Source organism: Medicago truncatula, chromosome 1 (genome assembly GCF_003473485.1).
Source record: "Medicago truncatula cultivar Jemalong A17 chromosome 1, MtrunA17r5.0-ANR, whole genome shotgun sequence".
Classification (NCBI taxonomy): Eukaryota; Viridiplantae; Streptophyta; class Magnoliopsida; order Fabales; family Fabaceae; genus Medicago; species Medicago truncatula.
This window is the reverse complement of record NC_053042.1, coordinates 51,845,024-51,864,401: the sequence shown is the minus strand read 5'-3', so window position 1 is coordinate 51,864,401 and position 19,378 is coordinate 51,845,024. Positions and strand designations below refer to the sequence as shown.

Here is a 19,378-nt window from a genome sequence, read left to right as displayed (position 1 = left end):
TATGTTGCCGAAAAAATGCACGAATCGTGTGACAAAAAGTAAGATATATGGAGCATTTTAAAATGAGGACTGCTATTTCATCATGTAACGTAAGAAACGCAATGAAAAGTCAACAAATATCCGAGTCCAGATCTGCTCCAGTACTTAATTCCTCCATTTTCCTATTCCTTTGGTTGGATGTGTGACAAGTGGCATGTAAAAAATCAACGTTCGAGATTAAAAAAATTAAAACAAACATTTCATTGTTCCCCTTTTCTCAATCGTACACCCTTCTTCTTCTCCCTCCCACATTTTCGGCTTCCCTTGCGCAGCTTAAGCGCCACCATGAATGAAAATCACTCCGCCGTGATCCACCACCACCGTGTCTTTGTTGTTCATGAAAACTACAATCCCTCACCATCTCCGCTTGTCGTCTCCATCACCGTCATATCGCAGCTATCATCACCGTGATCTACCGTCACACCGATGGGTGTTTCCTCCGCCATGATGTTTCTTTCCTCTGTCGCAGCTATCATCGCCGTCATCACCGTTGCATCACAATTTTAATTCCATCTTGGAATTAGCTTCTAAACTCCCACTGTATATTCCCCTTTCTCAATTTGGGGTTCAAATATCAATTAGAACCAGAAGTGATGTAATGTTATCAATAAGAGTTTAGAACAACGATACAGTGTCCACGAATCGCGGCGGAATTTATGGTCTTCGTGACGGTGATGAAGCAGAAAACGTGAGAGCAGGAAGGTACGGTTGTGAAGAAGAAAGGGAGCATTGGATGGAATGTTTATTTTTCTTTTTTAATCTCAGCCATTGGTTTTTTACATGCCACTTGTCATACATCCAAGCAAGGGACTGGGAAACAGGAGGAATTAAGTACTGGAGGAGATCTGGACTATCTATATGCTATTTGACACAAAACAAAAGTACTGGTGGATGAAATAGCATAAAAAAGAAGCGTTTGTCGCTTTCGTGCTTATAGTTTTTGTAAAACGCAACATTTTCCTTCGAGATTTTTTTTTTACCAAAACAAAGTTAATTATTATATTAATCAACCAATATTCAATACAAGAAGGATAAAAATCAAAGATACGGTGACTAGCCCAAGAGTAGGCCGCTCTAGTTAAAGTACGAGCAATCATGTTCGTTTGTTTCCTAACAAACTTCATCTTGAAGTTGAAATGTAAAGATAACAGATAAATATAATAGCATAGAATTCTGTATCACCATCGTCCCAAGACTATAGAGCTTGCAATAGAGTAGCTGAATCAGACTCGAAGACAACCCGATCCCATATATTCACATAAGCAAAGTGAATGACATCGAGTAAGGCTATTGTCTCCCACTCCAAAACTGTCATATTTGCTCGCTGCCATTTCATTTGAGCCCGAATAAATTGACCACGGGAGTCTCTAACACAACACACAAAAGATGTAAGATGGTTACGGTCATGGAACGTGGCATCCGCAGGGTTATCAAAACGTAGGTATGGGCGAATGCCTATGAAATGCAACACGAAAAATCTTGGGAGCTATATCAGATGTTTGAAGTGCCGTCATGATAGCTACAAAGACATAATGTTAGGGGATGAAAAGAACACTAGAATGACTTGATGCATTGTAACACAACAATGTTATATTGGAAATGGATTGCAAACTAGTCATTGATGGTGTCAAAAAAGACAAACATAATGTTTTTGAGTATGTTGTAATCTTGCCAGATTACAAAACTCTCCTCTCACATAACAATAATTACATAGTTGTGTTTACCCGACGCTAAAAAAACGATAGCGCTCATGCTCATTCTTAGGAAGCATTATCTTTGCCATTCAAAAAATAAAATTTAGAAAACACTTGCTAAGGAACCAAATATGATAAAGCTATATCGAAACTTGCATAATCAACTTCTTAAAAGTGTAAAAAATAAATTTTTTTCTATGCAATTTTTGTGTGGCTTTTTTAAAAAGTGTCCAAGAGGCATTCATTACATAACATTAAAAATAATTACTAATATTTACCAAAAGAATTAAAATAAAAGACAAAATTACACTCGTTATGTCTTAACTTAATTTTAGGTAATGATGTCATCTTTTATCTTTGACACGTTATTTTTATCTTTATGATCAATTTGCATATCGACTTTCCAAATTCAATTATACGATTTTATTTTGATATGAACTCTTAATGTTCAACCCTATGGGGGTGCTTTACTCATGTTTTCATAAATATTTAAAAATCCATATGAAAGCGGACCAAAAGACCAAAGATGATGCAAAAAAGGATTAAAAAAAAAAAATCATTATTTGATTGAAGTTTTTTTTTTTTTTTGTCAAGTTATTTGATTGAAGTTAAGAGATGATGAATGTAATTTTACTAATAAAAATAGAAAAGCTATACAGGATACTAAGACCAATTTTCAAACTCGGTTGGTAGGAACAATGCATGATATATATACATGAAAGATAGGTTTGCGGTTGGAACCCGGAAGAACACGAACCCGGTCTATATATTTTTTCTTTCTTTGAGTTTCATAAATTAATTAAAAAAAAAAAAACGGATCTCAGCTCGGTAAGAAACGTAGAAGAGAAGAGAGGGGGTTTGGTTTGGTTATTCGCAGTGAGCTGATCCTATTTGATTTTCAACAATTTCTTTCACTTAATCAATCTATCTCTTCGCAATTATGATGATTATTTCATGATTTAATCTAATCTATTATATCTCCTTCCAATTATTTTTTCTCAAAAGTTTTGTATCCATATATCATATATTTATATCATCAGATTTAATTCGATCATATCCCTCAATCAATCAATCAATCAATCAATGCAATGGTGGTCTGCAAATGTCGCAAGGTATCTCTTCTTTTCTCTTCTCAAAACCCTAAATTCTCTTTGCTTCATCTCTGTTAGCTTCAATTATAATATAGATCGGGTAATTTGTTTTTATCATCAATTCAATTCAATCAATATTTCCTGATTCTGGCGATCTACGTCATTTTCTATTTTGCATCATTCAATTTCCTCTGTTGATTTGAATTACAAAGTTAGAACTAATGGAATGTGGTTTTGGGCTTTCTATTAATTTAGGCTACTAAGCTATATTGCTTCGTTCACAAAGTTCCTGTCTGTGGAGAATGTATCTGTTTCCCAGAGCACCAAATCTGCGTGGTAAGCTATCGTGTTCATTTCATATTATACATTTCCTTAGATATAATATAACGTGTTTTGTAATTGTCCGTTTTCACTCATAATTACTAAAACTCTGCTTAATTTTCAAATATTTATATACATAACGACAATCTTACGCGAATCTTTGAAAACAATAAATAAATTAATTGATAATAAGATGGTTTCTGTCTGAAGCATCAAATGAACCGTTATTTCAATTTCGAGGGTCTTCATTTATCATCCCAAGCAATAACGAAGTTTGTGTTTTTCTCCAAATATGGTTGTACTGAGCTGTGGTGTTTATGGGGTTAAGCTTTCATTTGTTTTGTCGTCTTTCACAGATACGGACATATTCAGAATGGGTTATTGATGGGGAGTATGATTGGCCGCCTAAATGCTGCCAATGCCAAGCCATTCTAGAAGAGGGGGGTGGATCTGAAACTACTCGACTCGGTTGCTTGCGTATGTGGTTTTGCTTTTGTATTCCTTTGAAATAAAACCTTTATAACTTGAACTCGTTATTACATATTAAAAAGGGAAACCTTGTGCAGCAATTGATTACATATTATAAATTTAAATTTGTACAGATGTTATCCACACAAATTGCTTGGTCTCTCATATCAAGAGCTTTCCTCCACATACTGCCCCAGCAGGATATGTGTGTCCTTCATGTTCAACTTCGGTAAGATACAGCTTCAAATGTTTTCAGTCTTTCTAGCAAATAAATTTTTAGCTCAAAGTAGAGTACCTGTGTACATGCTTTTAACGTATATAGTCGTTATGTTATGTGGTTTTATTCAGTTATGTTCAAACTTCAAAACATCGTTCATGGGGTTCTAGGTTTCTTGAACAAAGTGTACAAACAGGGAAAGAAAACCAAAATGTTATGTTATTTTCCCTTATTTTTTGTTCTTTCTTTTTCATAATTATTGAGAATAGATAGAAACACCATAAAGAAGATTGCTAGTGTCTCATTTAAAACCTTAAGCTAATGCATAAAGAATATATAGGAATTACTCTGAACTGAAAGTTAGTCCCTTGATTATCTAAAACCTCAAGCTAATGGTTTGTCCTAGCGAATATTGTCATGACTTGTTGTACTTATATAGGAATTACTCTGAACTGAAAGACAGTCTCTTGATTATCTATGTCGTAAAATCAGAAGTCTGGTGGTGTCCAGGTTCCTAGAACTATTGTGAAGTGTTGCCCAATTTCCGCCATGGTGTTACCCCATTGTGGATTTTTTGCCAGCCTCCATAGGCCGCAACACCTATTATATCCGCCATGTATCTACCATAGGCGGCAACGTCCTGTTTAGAAGGTGGATTTTTGGCTGGCCACCATATCCACTATGTTATCCACAGTTGATAACACTGATGGTACAAGCTGAGAAAAGAAAACGACACACTATATTCCCAAGTTCTCAACCCCACTCTCTTCATTTTATTCATTACTTTTTAAACAAAACTTAATTGTTGAGATGCAGATAGAAACTTCTAAAAGGATATTGCTATTCTGATAGGACCCCACTCTCATAGGCCCAAAGGTCCAAAAGCTTTCTGAGGCATTAGGAGGGAGTTGTAGGTGGGAGTCTGAATTAGTAATGGCGAGAGAAAAACTCACTCCAGTAGTTATAAGGAATAGGGGATAATGGAGAGGGGTATGGTGTTGGAGACGAGAGTTAACTCTGGCTTGGAAGGGTTTCACCCCTTTTTTCATGTAACCCTCTTTCATAGTGATGCAGTAAACAGTAATACACATTCACAATTTTGGATAAACTTTGTTCTATCATATTCACGAGTGCCTTGTTACTTTATAAGCATTATATTTAAAGACATGCCTTATGGGGCTTACATGAAAAGTCTAATAGAAGCACAGTATGTATTTGAAAGGATATGACCTGTTTGAACTGTTATTGCAATTACGCTTTTAATACATTATAAATATGACCTGTCGAACTAATATTGTAACCATGCTTTTAATGCCTCGTTGCTTTAAAAGTATTATTTAATGCCTTGTCTTCGATAACATACATGAATAGTAGTTTAGTCAAATAAAAGCACAATATGTTTTTGAAAATTGAAACTCAATTATCTACATACATTATACATATGACCTGTTGAACTAATATTGTAATTATGCTTAAATCTTTGAGTTTTTTTCATGTATTGGTATGGAAACAATTTTTTGTTTTTTTTTGTTTTATGTCTCATGTGGGTGAAACAACTCGTGCAGATATGGCCTCCCAAAAGCGTGAAAGATTCGGGATCTCGTCTTCATTCCAAGTTGAAGGAAGCTATCTTGCAGGTAACTTATGAGACTGGTACTATTTGGCCGGGTCTCTTTTTTTCACTATTTTTTTTCTTCCAGATTATAATAGTGTATATTTCTTGATATACAAAAACCAGAAAAAACTTATCATACACTGGTGTTTCAAATATTTCATTTTTCAGAAAAATATTTCAGTCCCACTATTATGGAATATAAGTTTGAAACGATTGGGACTTAAATGATTTTTAATAGAAGAATGTTTATAATTGTAGAATTCCATAATGTCTCTGGTCTTTGTCACTTGTTAGTCTTATTGATTCTTAGCAAAATAATATAATATGGGATGTCAACATTCTTCACTGTCAGGACTTACTGAACCTATTACATGAATTTATGTTACTTGCAAATGCATGTACTATCAGTATCATAGATTCTTATTCATCAACACTTGTCCTCTTTCCCACACCTATCGCACTTTAGTTCAGCAACTTAATGATTTCTGCGGATATTCAGTGTTTAGGAATGTATCCATCTGGAAAACTCGTTTTTGGCATCACACCTGATTTATTTATGAAATGGCGAGTGCTAATATTTGTGATGCACCACAGTCCACAGATCTATTATTATAGTGGGAGATTACTCTGGATCTGTTGCCTTTTTTATTACAAAAGTGCATCTGATTTCTCTTGTGTTACTTTCCTATGCACCACAATTTCTTTCCTCTTCTTTTTTCTTATTATATAATTTTTTCACAAGTTTTTACCTACTTTTGTGTAGACTGGCATGGAAAAGAATATCTTTGGAAATCATCCAGTTTCGTTGTCAGTGACAGAATCACGTAGTCCTCCGCCTGCTTTTTCTTCTGATCCATTGATTAGTAGGGAAAATCTTGGAAAGTCAGTGTCAGCAGATGGATCAGAACTTTCTAAACTTTCAGTTACAGATATTGTGGAGATAGATGGTGCTAATTCAGGAGGAAATTTCATGAAAAGCTCAAGTCCAGTTGGTGTAAGAGGATATCTTTAAGTGCGCTTATTCTGTGTTTGTATCTATCTTCCATTATAATGAGTAGACCTAAATTTTTTTTCTTGTTTTATTCCAATGTGAATTGCAACTTTGTTGTGCATTTAGTATTTTATCTTACATAATTTTGTTTTTATTGCAAATAATTTAGCCTGGTGCTACCACAAGGAAGGGATCAATCCATGTTGACCGACAAAACTCTGAAATCTCATACTATGCTGATGATGAAGATGCAAATCGCAAAAAGTATACAAAAAGAGGTGATATTAGCGTTTTTGATTGAATTTTGAATATTTTAATTTGCTTGTTTAATATTTGACATGTCATCTGCTGTTCATGCTGGCTTTCTTTGGTCTTTTGTGCTGAACTTGTCTGGTTCAATTTATTAATTTGAAATTTCCTCTTTGAAAGTGTAGGTCCATTCCACCACAAGTTTCTTAGAGCATTGCTTCCTTTCTGGTCCAGTGCTTTGCCTACTCTTCCAGTGACTGCACCTGCAAGGAAAGATGGATCAAATGCGACCGAAACCTCAGAAGTTCGTACACGACATCAAAAGTCATCAAGGATGGACCCCAGAAAAATTCTTCTATTGATTGCAATCATGTAGAGCTCTTTCCTCTTCTTGTATAATACACATAATGATAATAGGAGAAAAGATGAAAAATCACGAATCTAAAATTTGTGCAATTAAAATTATGTTTGAGTGACTTGTAAACCCTCGTGAGGAATAATGTTAAGGGTGAAGAGGGGAACTACTGGTTAAGTGAGATGGCATTTTATTGCCTGTGTAGTATATATCCCATGGTTAAAGGAGCTTGTAGGTTGTATTGATGCAAATTGACACTTAGAAGTTACATTATATTCACTTCTTGCTCTTAGAGAAAAGAAAAGAAAAGAAAAAGAGCTATGATAACTCAAACATTGATGCTTCAGTTTCACTATCCTGTATATAGAACTGTCTGTTCCAATTATGTAGTCTACTGCTAGTTTTTAACTGATGAAGTCGTTATTATCCATTTGCAGGGCGTGCATGGCAACTATGGGTATATTGTATTACAGACTAGTACAACGGGGTCCTGGGGATGAGCTTCTTAATAATGATGAATTGCATGGAGTGCCCTAATTCTCACAAGGTATTTGGCGGCTCTATTTTTTATATTGCTTGTTACCGGTGCTTCAACTGCTTGCTTATCTGTTTGGTTTCTTTATTTGGAATAGAGTCACTGTTTTGGGCAAACATACAAGTAGCTGGTTGATAACTTGTTATTTGAATACCTATGTCAGTGACGTGATACATGCCATCCATATTTGCTCTTTGCCCTCAGTTTTGGTGTCCATTTGAAATGTAATTGCAGATTCAGATTTATATGTTGTTCACTTATTTGGATTATGTTGTAATTATCTGGAATATTACAAACCTTGGAGCTCAATTTGTCTCGACGGTTTCAAATATAATTTGCAATTGCATGTTATTAGTCAGCTCCAAATTTACTACCTGTGGTTGTTTCATACAGAACAAGTTCATAGAAGTTATGGTTTTTTTTCTTCTTTCCTTTTTCAAATGTTAGTATATTAATTATTATGTTAGAATTTTTACCCTCACTAGGGTTTAAACCCCAGTTCTGCAACTCCTTCAACTCCTTTAACTCTTACCTCAGATAAGTTGAGCGACCTAAACCCCTCTTTATGAGGTAAACACCATCTTTGGTAGAGGTGTAATAAAGGACATTAGACTTAGTGTTGACATCCTTAACGCTCTGGTTTAGGATAGGAGTAGGACTTCTCTTGAAGCAGTATTTCAGTTCCTTCGGGAAAAAGAGAAGCAAATGTTTGGTAGGACGTTTCATTTGAGCCTGCAAATCATAGGCAGGCAGTAATTAAGATAATATAAACAAGAATATTGTGAAGTTGACATTTAGGTGCGCGTTACATGTCGTAAACAGGAGTGTTATTCCGTATAAATGTGATAGGATTATAACAATATATAAACGGGACTGTTTTTTTGGAAGGAATATAAACAGGACTGTTATTCCCTATGAAAGTGTTAACAATATATTTTATGGAATGACATATGTATAACCATTTTTGGGACAAAAACAACATAGAGAAGGAAATGGGGAGAGAGTAAGAGCGCAATGTGATTATGAGAGAGTTGTTTTTAAAGTTGTCATTAAATAGTTGTATATTTTTTTTTTCCTTATATTCTAGACTTTTTAGGCATCAAGTTTACACACCCCTATCTCTTGGCCAACCCCAATATGCTTCATATCTTTGACAAAAACAACTCTGTTTAATCCTTGTCGAATTGGTTGGATCCATTTACAGAGGCAAGCTCATCCCACGATTATTTTCTTTTTAATCAATCATCAATTTAGTTTTCAAACTACCACTTTCTATTCAATTTAGTCCTTAAACTATAGAAATATAAATTATAATTTTTTTATTAAAAAAATGAAGAAATAAAAAATATAATAAGTAGTCTCTAAAAGATTTGGAGAGATAGGAGACAGGAACGTAGAGTATAGAGTGTAATTTTAGCAAAATGTAAAGTATTTCTATTATATAGGTAAAAGTTCGTGATCATATCATAGCACAAGCTACACAGTTTAAATAAGGTTTATACATAGAAATATAAAAATATGTGAATCATCGAATTCAAGCTGAATGGTTGAAATAGTAAATAGTCTTAAATGCCTTATGTGATGTGAAAGATCACTCAAGTTGAAGGATTTTTTTTTTATCAAACAACTGTAAGAGCGATGATGTTGTATGAAACATAGTGTTCGGCGGTGAACATTATAGTATAATTTGATCCATGTAGTTAACCTCACTTAGATGGATAAAACTTGGTTGTTGTTTTTGTAGTTTTTAAAAGATTTGAAATCCGTCAATTTAGTCTCTAAACTCTTGATATCAAGAAACTAGTAAAAATTTATATATTTAGAAACTATTTACTATATTTATATAATTTAGAGAGTAACTTAATAAAAGAATGATTAAATTGATGATTTATTCCTTTTTCGTTCATTTACCTGCAAAACTCAAATTTGAGACATTGCTTAATAGAACCAAGCTCCTCCCCACTTTGACCAACAGTTGTAAGTAGTTGTCATTTTTCTTTGGATCTTAGATTTCAAAACCCAAACCCAATCATATAATCATTTGATGTATGAACACCGTTAATTTGGATGATAAAAATATACCAATAATGAATGATTTAGGCTGTTGTTACATCACTATTATAACAGTCATATAAAAAGAGCATCATAATTCTCTAATAATGAATGATTTGGAATGAATGCGCATGCAAAAGAGTTGAAGGAAATTTTCAGTGTTTCTTTTCTCCTAAAAGTCAAATGTTATCGTATATGAATATGGCCACTTATCCAACCTTACTACCTCTTCAGAGGTCATATTATAAAAGAATATGAAAAATCTCAGAATTGACACACTGTTGATATATAAAATATATGCTTGTTTATTTGACCATCGGTATCATGTTTTGGTTTCATACGTAGAAACTTCTTTAATTAGCTTAACATCTGAAAAATTGTGTGCTCAAAGTTGAAACAAATACATATACTAAAATTGTACTTTAACCTGTACTAATTTAAACGCCTTTAAAAATTGCGAGAAGTTGGCAAGTCAAATTATAATAATCAATCTGGCCCTCTTCAGGTCTTTTTTAGTATTTCTTTGCTTGATCAAACAAAAAATTAATTTACATTTCTTGAATTGAAATTAAAAGAAATTAAGAAAGAAAAGAGATCATCAAATTCAACCCAATATTAAAATGGACATTCGGTTTGAACTTCCCTTTTTGACTTCGTGTGGATTTAATTGTATAGTTCAAATCATCCAATACTGTAAGAGTTAAATGGTTGACAAATAAAATGTCAATCCTTTTAAAAAATAACCAAAAAGAGTTTCAACTTTCAAGTTAATGAAGTCAGACCAGACATATATCAAAATTAATATAATAACTTGAAAAGAAAGAAGAAGCAAAACTAATTGTATAATAATTGCAATCCATTTGAGTTGATCCACTAATACTTTGACATTGGAGTGTGTTCTTTCAAATTTTAGGTTTGATTCTCGACGGTATCAATTTTTATAGGCCAAATTCATAGAGTTATACTCTAGCTTTGGTTTTAAATGAGGCCATATATTGGACCGTCTGATTGGTCAATCCTTAAGTCGGATGCCGAGTTTTAAGGAAAAAAAATAATTGCTGCCTTCATTGACTTGCATTGCCTTCGGTTAGGAGGTTTTTCTGGTTCCAGCTGATGGACCAACTACACTTAACAAACCAACAGAAGAAGACAAGAAAAGAACATAGCATAAGTGGTGTTAGTTCCTTCTTCCTTCAAGTAGCTCTAGGTTCGAGATTTTTGAAGGGGAAGGGAAGGAAGGGGTGTCAAATTCCTTCTAACACCATTTTTATCCCCCTAAATTGAAGTTTTTTAGAAGAGAGGAAAGCTGTGATGTTTACATTTTTATTTTTTTTTGGTTTCATGTTTGCATTTTTATTATATTCGCATAATTATCTTCAATTTTATTTTAGAATTCTAAAAATTGTCCTTACTAAAAAGTTTTAAGATTAAGTTTTTTCGATACTTGTATGCTGTGTGACTTCATTAACTTGAAAGTTGAAAGAACAGAGATTTATTCACTTGAAGCTTTATCCATGGTGGATTTGTTCTTTAGAGCAGAAGATAGAATCATCAAGTTTTTGATGGGTTTAAATGAAGATTATCAAGGTGTAACATCACAAGTATTGTTAATGGATCCTTTACCTCAAATAAATAGAGTTTTCTCTATGGTAATGCAGCAAGAAAGAAAGATACAGTACAATGTAGTATCATCACCTACGATAATCAATTGTTAATCTCATATCTTGCAAGAGGTTTTTTAGTAATTTATGTTGCTCCTTTACACAAGTCGTGTTTTTCTTTTAGTAATTTATGTTCCTCCTTCACTTTTTTTTTTATTTCTTATTTTTTGAGTGTTTTTTTTGTTTTTATTTTATAGAAGAACAATCTCTATTATAATTGATAATAGCATCCGCAAGCATAAAAAATAGTCATGTAAAAAACACAAAAAAATTCATATTCTAATCAATAATATAAAAATACAACTTCAAACGAATATTTTTATTGACATTTTACGTTGTTATTTTTCTTACAGAGAATGTTTATAATGTTTTTTTAAAGAATAATAATTATAAAAATAGAAAAAATTATTTAAAAATAGGGATCAAAAGTAGTGATTGAAAATTTTATAGGGACTAAAAGTTGAAGAAAGTTTTTGGAAGAACTGAAACGAAATGTCCTTATATTTATACGGATCCAAAATATATTTAACTTTTGAATAAATGAAAATGATGTATTCAACTTAAAATACCTGCAGTTTTTTAAGAATATCTAAAAAGTTTAAAAAACGTTTATTTTGCATTTTTGCCATCCTTCGTAACTGGTGTCTGAGGTATTTTAAGCATCAACGAATTGAATCATTTTTTTTTTTTTTTGAGAGAAACGAATTGAATCATATACTCGACTTTGATGTACTCAACATTTATTTATGCTTTATATAGTTAGTTATTTAATTTGGAGTAAGTCATTTCTGTTCCCTTCCATTTTTTAGAGGGACCACCTTCTACTTCCACTTTTTACTTTCCCCCTGTTTACAGGTGATTTTCATTCATTCCCAGTTTTATGTGACATTCTTTATATTTATTTTAAAGAAATGTAAGCATCATCTATAATAGAATGTGTATTATATTATGAGTTAAATATGTTTTTAATCCTTATATTTTGCGCTCCTTTGAAGAATTGTTCCTATATTTCATTAAATGTTTTTAAAATCTTCACATTTTATCTATGTTATCAAAATTAGTCCTTGTTGTTAATTCTTTAACGGAATGCTGATTTGACAGTTAGTGAGTCTTAATTGTTTTAGGGTTAAATATGTTTTTTGATTTTTACATTTTGCGTGATTTTGAAAAATAGTCCTTACATTTTGGGATCCACTAACTGTCACATCAACAATCCGTTACAGACTTAAGAGCAGAGATTAATTTTGATATCGGAGATAAAATATGAGGATTTTAAAAACATTTAATAAAATGTAAGGACTATTCTTAAAGCGGCGTAAAATATAAGGATTAAAAACATATTTAACCATTATATTATACAGAACCCTCAAAGTATAGACCTGGCACTTGTTTACATTTTTTTCTAAGGATGAACAGGTAAGATTTTAAGGATAAACATATTATAAGATTTTAAGGATTAGCATGTAAATTAATTTTTAAACTTGTTTCCATTTCTTGTAGACTAAACATTTTTTTAATTTGAATCCTTCATCCTTGAACGAAGGTTTTAGTAAAAAAAAATTATCAAAAATATATTTACAAATTTGATGGTAGATTTTTTTGTTACAATTTATTAATCAAAAAAAGAAAAGAAATCAGATTCTAAAAATGATAAAATAATTTTTTCTTGTGAAATCAATTTAGAATTTGATCTCTTTTCTCTCCATCTATCTCTATTAATCTCACTTTTTATGATCATTAAAAGTGTCGTATTTATTTTCCTTCTGGGTTTTACTGGGGATTTCTGGTTTCTCATCTTCAACATTTTACTGCATCCAATTCCAATTTGAAACGGTTTGTCTCTTCCATTCTTTTATTTTACATTATTTTTGTATCTTTTATTATAGTATTTGATATACAGTTTTGCTGTTGGATTATTTGTGTTTAATTTATTAATTAAATCAAATTCAACTATGTCTCTTTATCGGTGACAGATGTCTGGTGGTTTTAATGAAAGCAATTGGATTTTTGACAATATGGCCCTCGACTATGATAACTTAACTATTTTCGAACAAAATGTTTACCATCAACAGGGATGGACTAATTATCAGCCATTGAATTTTAACACCGGGTCTAGTTTCGAACTTCATGAGCCGTTGAACTTTGGCATTGTGGCTCACACCACATTGAACGATCCAAGTTTTAGTCTATTTATTTGTGCAAATTGGATACCAAGATTTGGTTGTTCCTTGTGTTAAGTGTTTGTTGTGGTGTTTTTGGTAACACTATTTATTGTCTTTTCTGTGTCATTCTGATACTTAATAGACTTCAAATGTTGCTCAGTCGAAGTGTTGAACTAAATTAATGCTGCAATGTTTTTGATACATATTATGAATGTTTTCCTTGGTGTTATTTTGAAGTAATTATATGAATTATTGTTTCTGTCCCCAATTAGGTAGCTCTGGCCTATTAACTTGATGTGGCCATTTATCTTCCTGTGGTCTAGCCTATTAACTTTAATAAATTTGGACTGATGTCCCTAATTCTTGTTGTGGAAATACTCCTGCTTATGTCAAATTATTCTGTACATTATGTCTGAAGTTTCTCTTTGTTATGAAGTGGATATCGAACTGCTCCAATGCATGTGGCAGAAGCTGATCAAGCTCACCTTGCTGGCCGAAGGGGCCGTGGTGGCCGTGGGCATGGGCGTGGTCATGTTCTTATGCCTGTGGTTGAGGGACCATATCCGCAACATCCAGAAGCCGATCAAGCTCACCTTGCTGGTGGAAGGGGCCGTGGTGGGCGTGGTCGTGTTCGTAGGCGCTATGATACACCTCTACCACCAATTGAACCCGTCTTTGATTTTATTAGGACTCAAGTAGCCTCTCTTGAGACTATGGTTGACAACAAGGTAGAAACTAAGGTGAAAGCTGTTGTGGATCCTAGGTTCGATGCCCTAGAGCATCTCATCCGTAATGTTACCCGCAATTAAAGATGTTAAGATGTTTCTTAACAATTTAAATTTTGCTTTTGAACGATCTTTTCTGTACTTGTTGAAATAAGTTTTTGGTTGTGTAATATCTCACGGTACGAGACATTTTTCTTGTGGTTGAACTAAAATAGTTTCTTTTCCTGATGAGGTTTAGCATGGGAAAGCTACTTTTTTCCCAATATGGGAAAGTTAGTTTTTGATCATTAGATCAAACCAAGAACACATCCTTATCATACTCCTTCATCACTAGATTTTCTTCTTTTGTCTTCAATCTCACAACCATCAATCAAGACGGTTATATTCCCAAGGCTAAAATATGCTTTTGCTCCCTGCAAATATGACGGTAAATTTTTTTTTTTTTAAATTTCATCCCTGCAATTTTTTTTTTAAAATAGTCCCTGCAAATCATGATCCAGAGACTATTTAAAAAAAAAATTGTTAAGAAAAATAATTATTAATTGTAGGGGAACTAGTATTCTTTTGTTTATTATCTGGTACAGTATGTATTATTCTACCAAACTACTTAAAAATTGATTCAATATCAATGATTTGAGTTTAATGAGTTGAATCGAGTTGTTCGTGAATAAATTATTAAACGAGTCTAACTCGAGCTTAAAAAAAAAAAAAAAAAAAAATTCGTGTCAAACTCGAGTTTGAACGAACCAATTCTTATCGAGTCGAACCGAACTCAGACAAGTTCGATTCAATTCGACTCAGCCCTATAATTTATGAGAGATACAAAACAAATATGAGAATCTCTTTATCACCATGAACCAATTTTTTTCATCTTCCACAACAGTACCAGACTAAAGAAAACCATAAACTCCTACATAAACCCCTCTCTCTGTTCTTAATTCTTATTCTTATTCTTATTCTTTGATTTGTCCACCTTACTGTCCAATGTTTCCGTCTTCGATTCCGACTCAGTTCTTCAATTTTATTCTTCAGCCGGGATACCAATTTGTGTGTTTTTCTTGTGTTTGTTTGTTACTGAGATGGATTTATTTGGACTCGGAAGATGAATTTTATTTTTCCAGATCTGGTTTAGTTGATCAAATTGAAAAGTGAACTCACCCTAAAAAAAAGTCCCTGTCAATCGTGGAAACATCTATATATATTGTGGTTCAATTTATGTTTAAATAAATAATTATTGATTTAATAATTTTGAATGGGTTGGTTAGTATGGTTTCTGGGTAATATAGATATTCTGTGACGTATATGGGTTTTTTCTATTCGGTTCAATGTTATTAGATTATCCAGTTTTAAGTCTCAGAATACTTTTAATACTGGGTTGGTGATTATTAAGCAAGGTTGAAAAAGACAATAAGCTCTTGATAAGTTAAATTAGAACTTGAAAAACTGGAAATTACAAGGGTTGAAGAATCTACAAGTCTCATAATGCTTATGGAAATTGCAAGGGTCGAAGAATCTGCAAGTCCCTTAATGCTATGTATAATTTGGTTGTATGCTGATTTTATGTGTTTCTACCAAGAGATTAGCACCAGCACTGATCATAGTGCTGATATCTTTTCAACTATAAGTAGAGGAAGCTATTCATGTGATTTGGGAACAAATATTGATTCCTTGTCCATGTTTTTTTCCATGGAAGATGCCAAATTTAGTCCACAAAATTTGGATCATAACTTAACAAAAAAGATAAACTATGAATGCATTAATCATGAAGGGTCATGTTTAGTTCTTGTTGACAACAATTTGCGGGATGAGAGGGAGCATGAAATGATGACAAGTTCTGAACCTACTTCAGAAGAGGACAGAAGCTAAAACTTGGGAAACCCTACAAAAAGATTTAGGAGCTTACTAGAGGTAGAATCATAATACACCCTCCTATCATTTTCCGTTTTCGTTTTAAGGTTATTTCTCTATGAAATAAATAGTTAAGGTATTATTGACGAAAAATAGTTAATGTTAAATTAAACTTTGAAAATGACAAATAAATAAAAATAATTTTTTCTACAAAAAAAAAACGACAGTTAAAACAGGTCGAAGAGAGTATCAAGTTTAAAAGCTACTACGTCCAAAATATGCTACTATGAGCCACAATGAAGAGGGCCTAACGTGGCATGACTCTTCTCTGGAGCAAAATGGAGGAAAACCTTCAATTCTAAGCCCAAAAGAACATGAAGCACCTAAGTTATGTAGAAAATCAAAGGCAGGAAGTGGTCCTGCCACCGATGCACAGAGCATTTATTTATGCAAGAGTAAGTCCCCTTTGAAGGACATTTCTTTAGTGCGTATTTGGATTCAAGTGAATTATGCTGAATCACAATATGTTATCATGATTTTGGTAAATGTTACACTTTAGATTTCAATCATTTTGCCATCGCGATTTCATCAAATTCATCGTAATTTTAAACATGCACTTAATAAAATCATGATGAAGAATAGTGCGTACATGCCAATTAAACCACTGTATTGGTAACATTTTCTTTGCTTTTAGTTAAATGTCTCTCATTATAGGTTTTTTCCTCATGTTTTGTGCAGAGGAGAAGAGAAAGAATAAATGAAAGATTGAGAATCTTGCAAACTCTTGTCCCAAATGGAACTAAGGTAGCTTTCTTAATGACAAACAATATTGAACTATTACTCAATAATTGGTTAAGATGGTCAAATTCTCAAACTTTTTTTGTTTGTGAATTGTAGGTGGATATTAGCACTATGCTTGAGGAAGCTGTCCAATATGTGAAGTTTTTGCAGCTTCAAATTAAGGTAACTATTTGAGAAACTTCCAATTTTCAATTTCTTATATGCAAAAGATAAATATTAATTCATTGTTTATTTATTTATTTGGATATGAAACAGCTTTTGAGCATGTGGATGTATGCTCCAATTGCTTACAATGGAATGAACATTGGATTAGACCTCAGCTTTTCTTCTCCAACAAATTAAAGGAAGATGAATATGTGATCATGATAGCATAGTAATTAAAGAGGATATAATTAGTTTATTTGTATTATTAAGACTAATTCATGAGATTTCATATTTAACTCCAGTTCAAACAAATACAAAAATTTAATAATTTCAATAGACAATGCATATAGTATTACTTTATCTTGTAATTCAAATGTTTTTAAAAATTGTGAAAATATGTAGGCAAGTCAAATTATAATAATAATAATAATTAATCAGTTTACATTCTAGAAGTGAAATTAAAAGAAAGAAAGGAGCGCATCAAATTCAACCAAAATATTAAAATGGACATTCAATCTGTTTTGACTTCATGTGGATTTTAAAGCAGTTCAAATCATCCAATAATGTTATATGGTTGACAAATGAAATGTCAATCATTATAAAAATAAAAATAAAAAAGAGTTCCAATGTTTAAAGTTATTGAAGTCAAACATCATACAATATGATTCATACTAGCTAGGATTAAAACTATTACAATATTTGTGGCCTTCATTGACTTGCCTTGCCTTCGGTTAGGAGGTTTAATTTCTTGTTCCAGTTGATGGACCAACAACCCTTAACTTAACCCAACAGAAGAAGACAAGAAAATAACATATCATTGGCGGTGTTACTTCCTTTTCTCTTAATGTTGTATTGAAACATAAAAATGACAATTAAAGTGAGAAAAAGCTAACTTGTACCCTTAGACAAGAATTTTAAAAATAGAATTAAAAAATAAATGTGGCTTTGAAATGATAAATTTTTAAGTTTTTAAGATTATAAATACACAACTTTCAAGATTAAATTTCTACATTTAGTTTATTATCTTGTACCCTTAGGTACAAGTTAGCAAACAAAATTATTCTCCAAGTAGAAAACTAATTCAAATTAAAACCCTGTTAAATTCTATCAGAACGGATAAGGTCTTTAAAATTAGTCATTCAAAACCAATATAAATTGTTGAAATTTTATATATATATATTGAATGAGTTTTTATCATAAAACCAATTTAAAGCGTATCCAAAACACCTTAAATTAGAGGTACCTAAATTTAATATGTAATAGTATCTCGAATATAATTCCTTGTAGAGAGAACTTATTAAAAAAGACAAATGTTAACTTGTATCCTCAACTCATAATAGAAATACACATATCAAAATGCGTGCATTCAACTTTTTAAAAGTTGTCCTATTATTGTGTTTTTCAAATTGCTCTTTTTAGATTGTTTAATATATGCTCCAAGGGCATAAGTTAACATGACTCAAAATTGAAATAAATTATTTTTATATGAAAAAATGTAAAAAAATTACCTCAAAATTGAATGAATAGTTAAATAGATTGAATTAAACTCAAAAACAATAGTATTAGTACTTAACAAATAGGAAATGTGAAGAAAAAAAAAATCAACGGGGTTGAGTCTTAGTAGAAGTAGAAGAGATTAGTCTTCATATTTATGAAAATGCTATTTCTAATGAGAGAGATAAACATAACGAAAATTTCCATACACAATTGGCAAGTGTTTATTGCATGATTTATTATTCACTTTTTATTTTTCAGCCACATCTCCATTGTGGAAAATAGTGCATTGGGATTGACTGGTCTTTATTCTTGAAGAGATTGTGATACTCTTTTTCTAGAGATATAACACTGTTCTTATATTTAACATAAAACACGTCTCGAATATGATTATTTTCATGGAGAAACATATGAAAAGAAATTATCATTAAAGCGTTTCATGCAAACGAGCAACATAAATTGCGAAAAACTACCTCTTGCAATAGAAGATTGGAGAAATTGGTTAGTCCATTCTCATCTGAACTATGAGATTAGCAGTTGTTAATCATAAAAATATTCTCTATTTGCACTTCAATTCTAATATAAACCTTTCTTTTAAAGGCCACGTGATAAAAAATTAGTTGTAGCAAATATTAACTGGTCAGAAATAGATAACTAAATACCAATGCCAACTGTTTCATAATCATATATATCATACATAATCATAATATTATAATGGCAAAAATGAATACACGGGAAAATTCCTACCAATTGATCAACAATATATTTTTTTCCTTCCGAAGTCGTGCCCCTGCCGGCTTATAAAATATTTGGCTATTTAAAATTTATATGTAAAATCAAATTATGTAATTGCATGCAATGCCAGAAACAGAGTCATATATTTATTTTTAAGGCTTCCAATTAATATAAATAAATA

The 19,378-nt window shown here is 32.1% G+C and overlaps 2 protein-coding genes across 2 annotated transcripts; both read left to right on the top strand.

The window, feature by feature from the left end:
• Window positions 1–2,526: 2,526 nt before the first annotated feature.
• Window positions 2,527–8,001, top strand: LOC11413192 (zinc finger protein-like 1 homolog). The gene is made up of 10 exons (XM_003592439.4): window positions 2,527–2,845; window positions 3,080–3,160; window positions 3,502–3,622; window positions 3,748–3,842; window positions 5,396–5,467; window positions 6,209–6,439; window positions 6,606–6,714; window positions 6,871–7,057; window positions 7,478–7,587; window positions 7,673–8,001. The coding sequence occupies exons 1-9, from the start codon at window positions 2,822–2,824 to the stop codon at window positions 7,575–7,577; spliced, it is 1,020 nt and encodes a 339-aa protein (XP_003592487.1). The 5' UTR covers window positions 2,527–2,821; the 3' UTR covers window positions 7,578–7,587; window positions 7,673–8,001.
• Window positions 8,002–13,008: 5,007 nt separating this feature from the next.
• Window positions 13,009–14,528, top strand: LOC120577908 (uncharacterized). The gene is made up of 2 exons (XM_039829834.1): window positions 13,009–13,121; window positions 13,887–14,528. The coding sequence occupies exon 2, from the start codon at window positions 13,906–13,908 to the stop codon at window positions 14,257–14,259; it is 354 nt and encodes a 117-aa protein (XP_039685768.1). The 5' UTR covers window positions 13,009–13,121; window positions 13,887–13,905; the 3' UTR covers window positions 14,260–14,528.
• Window positions 14,529–19,378: the final 4,850 nt, after the last annotated feature.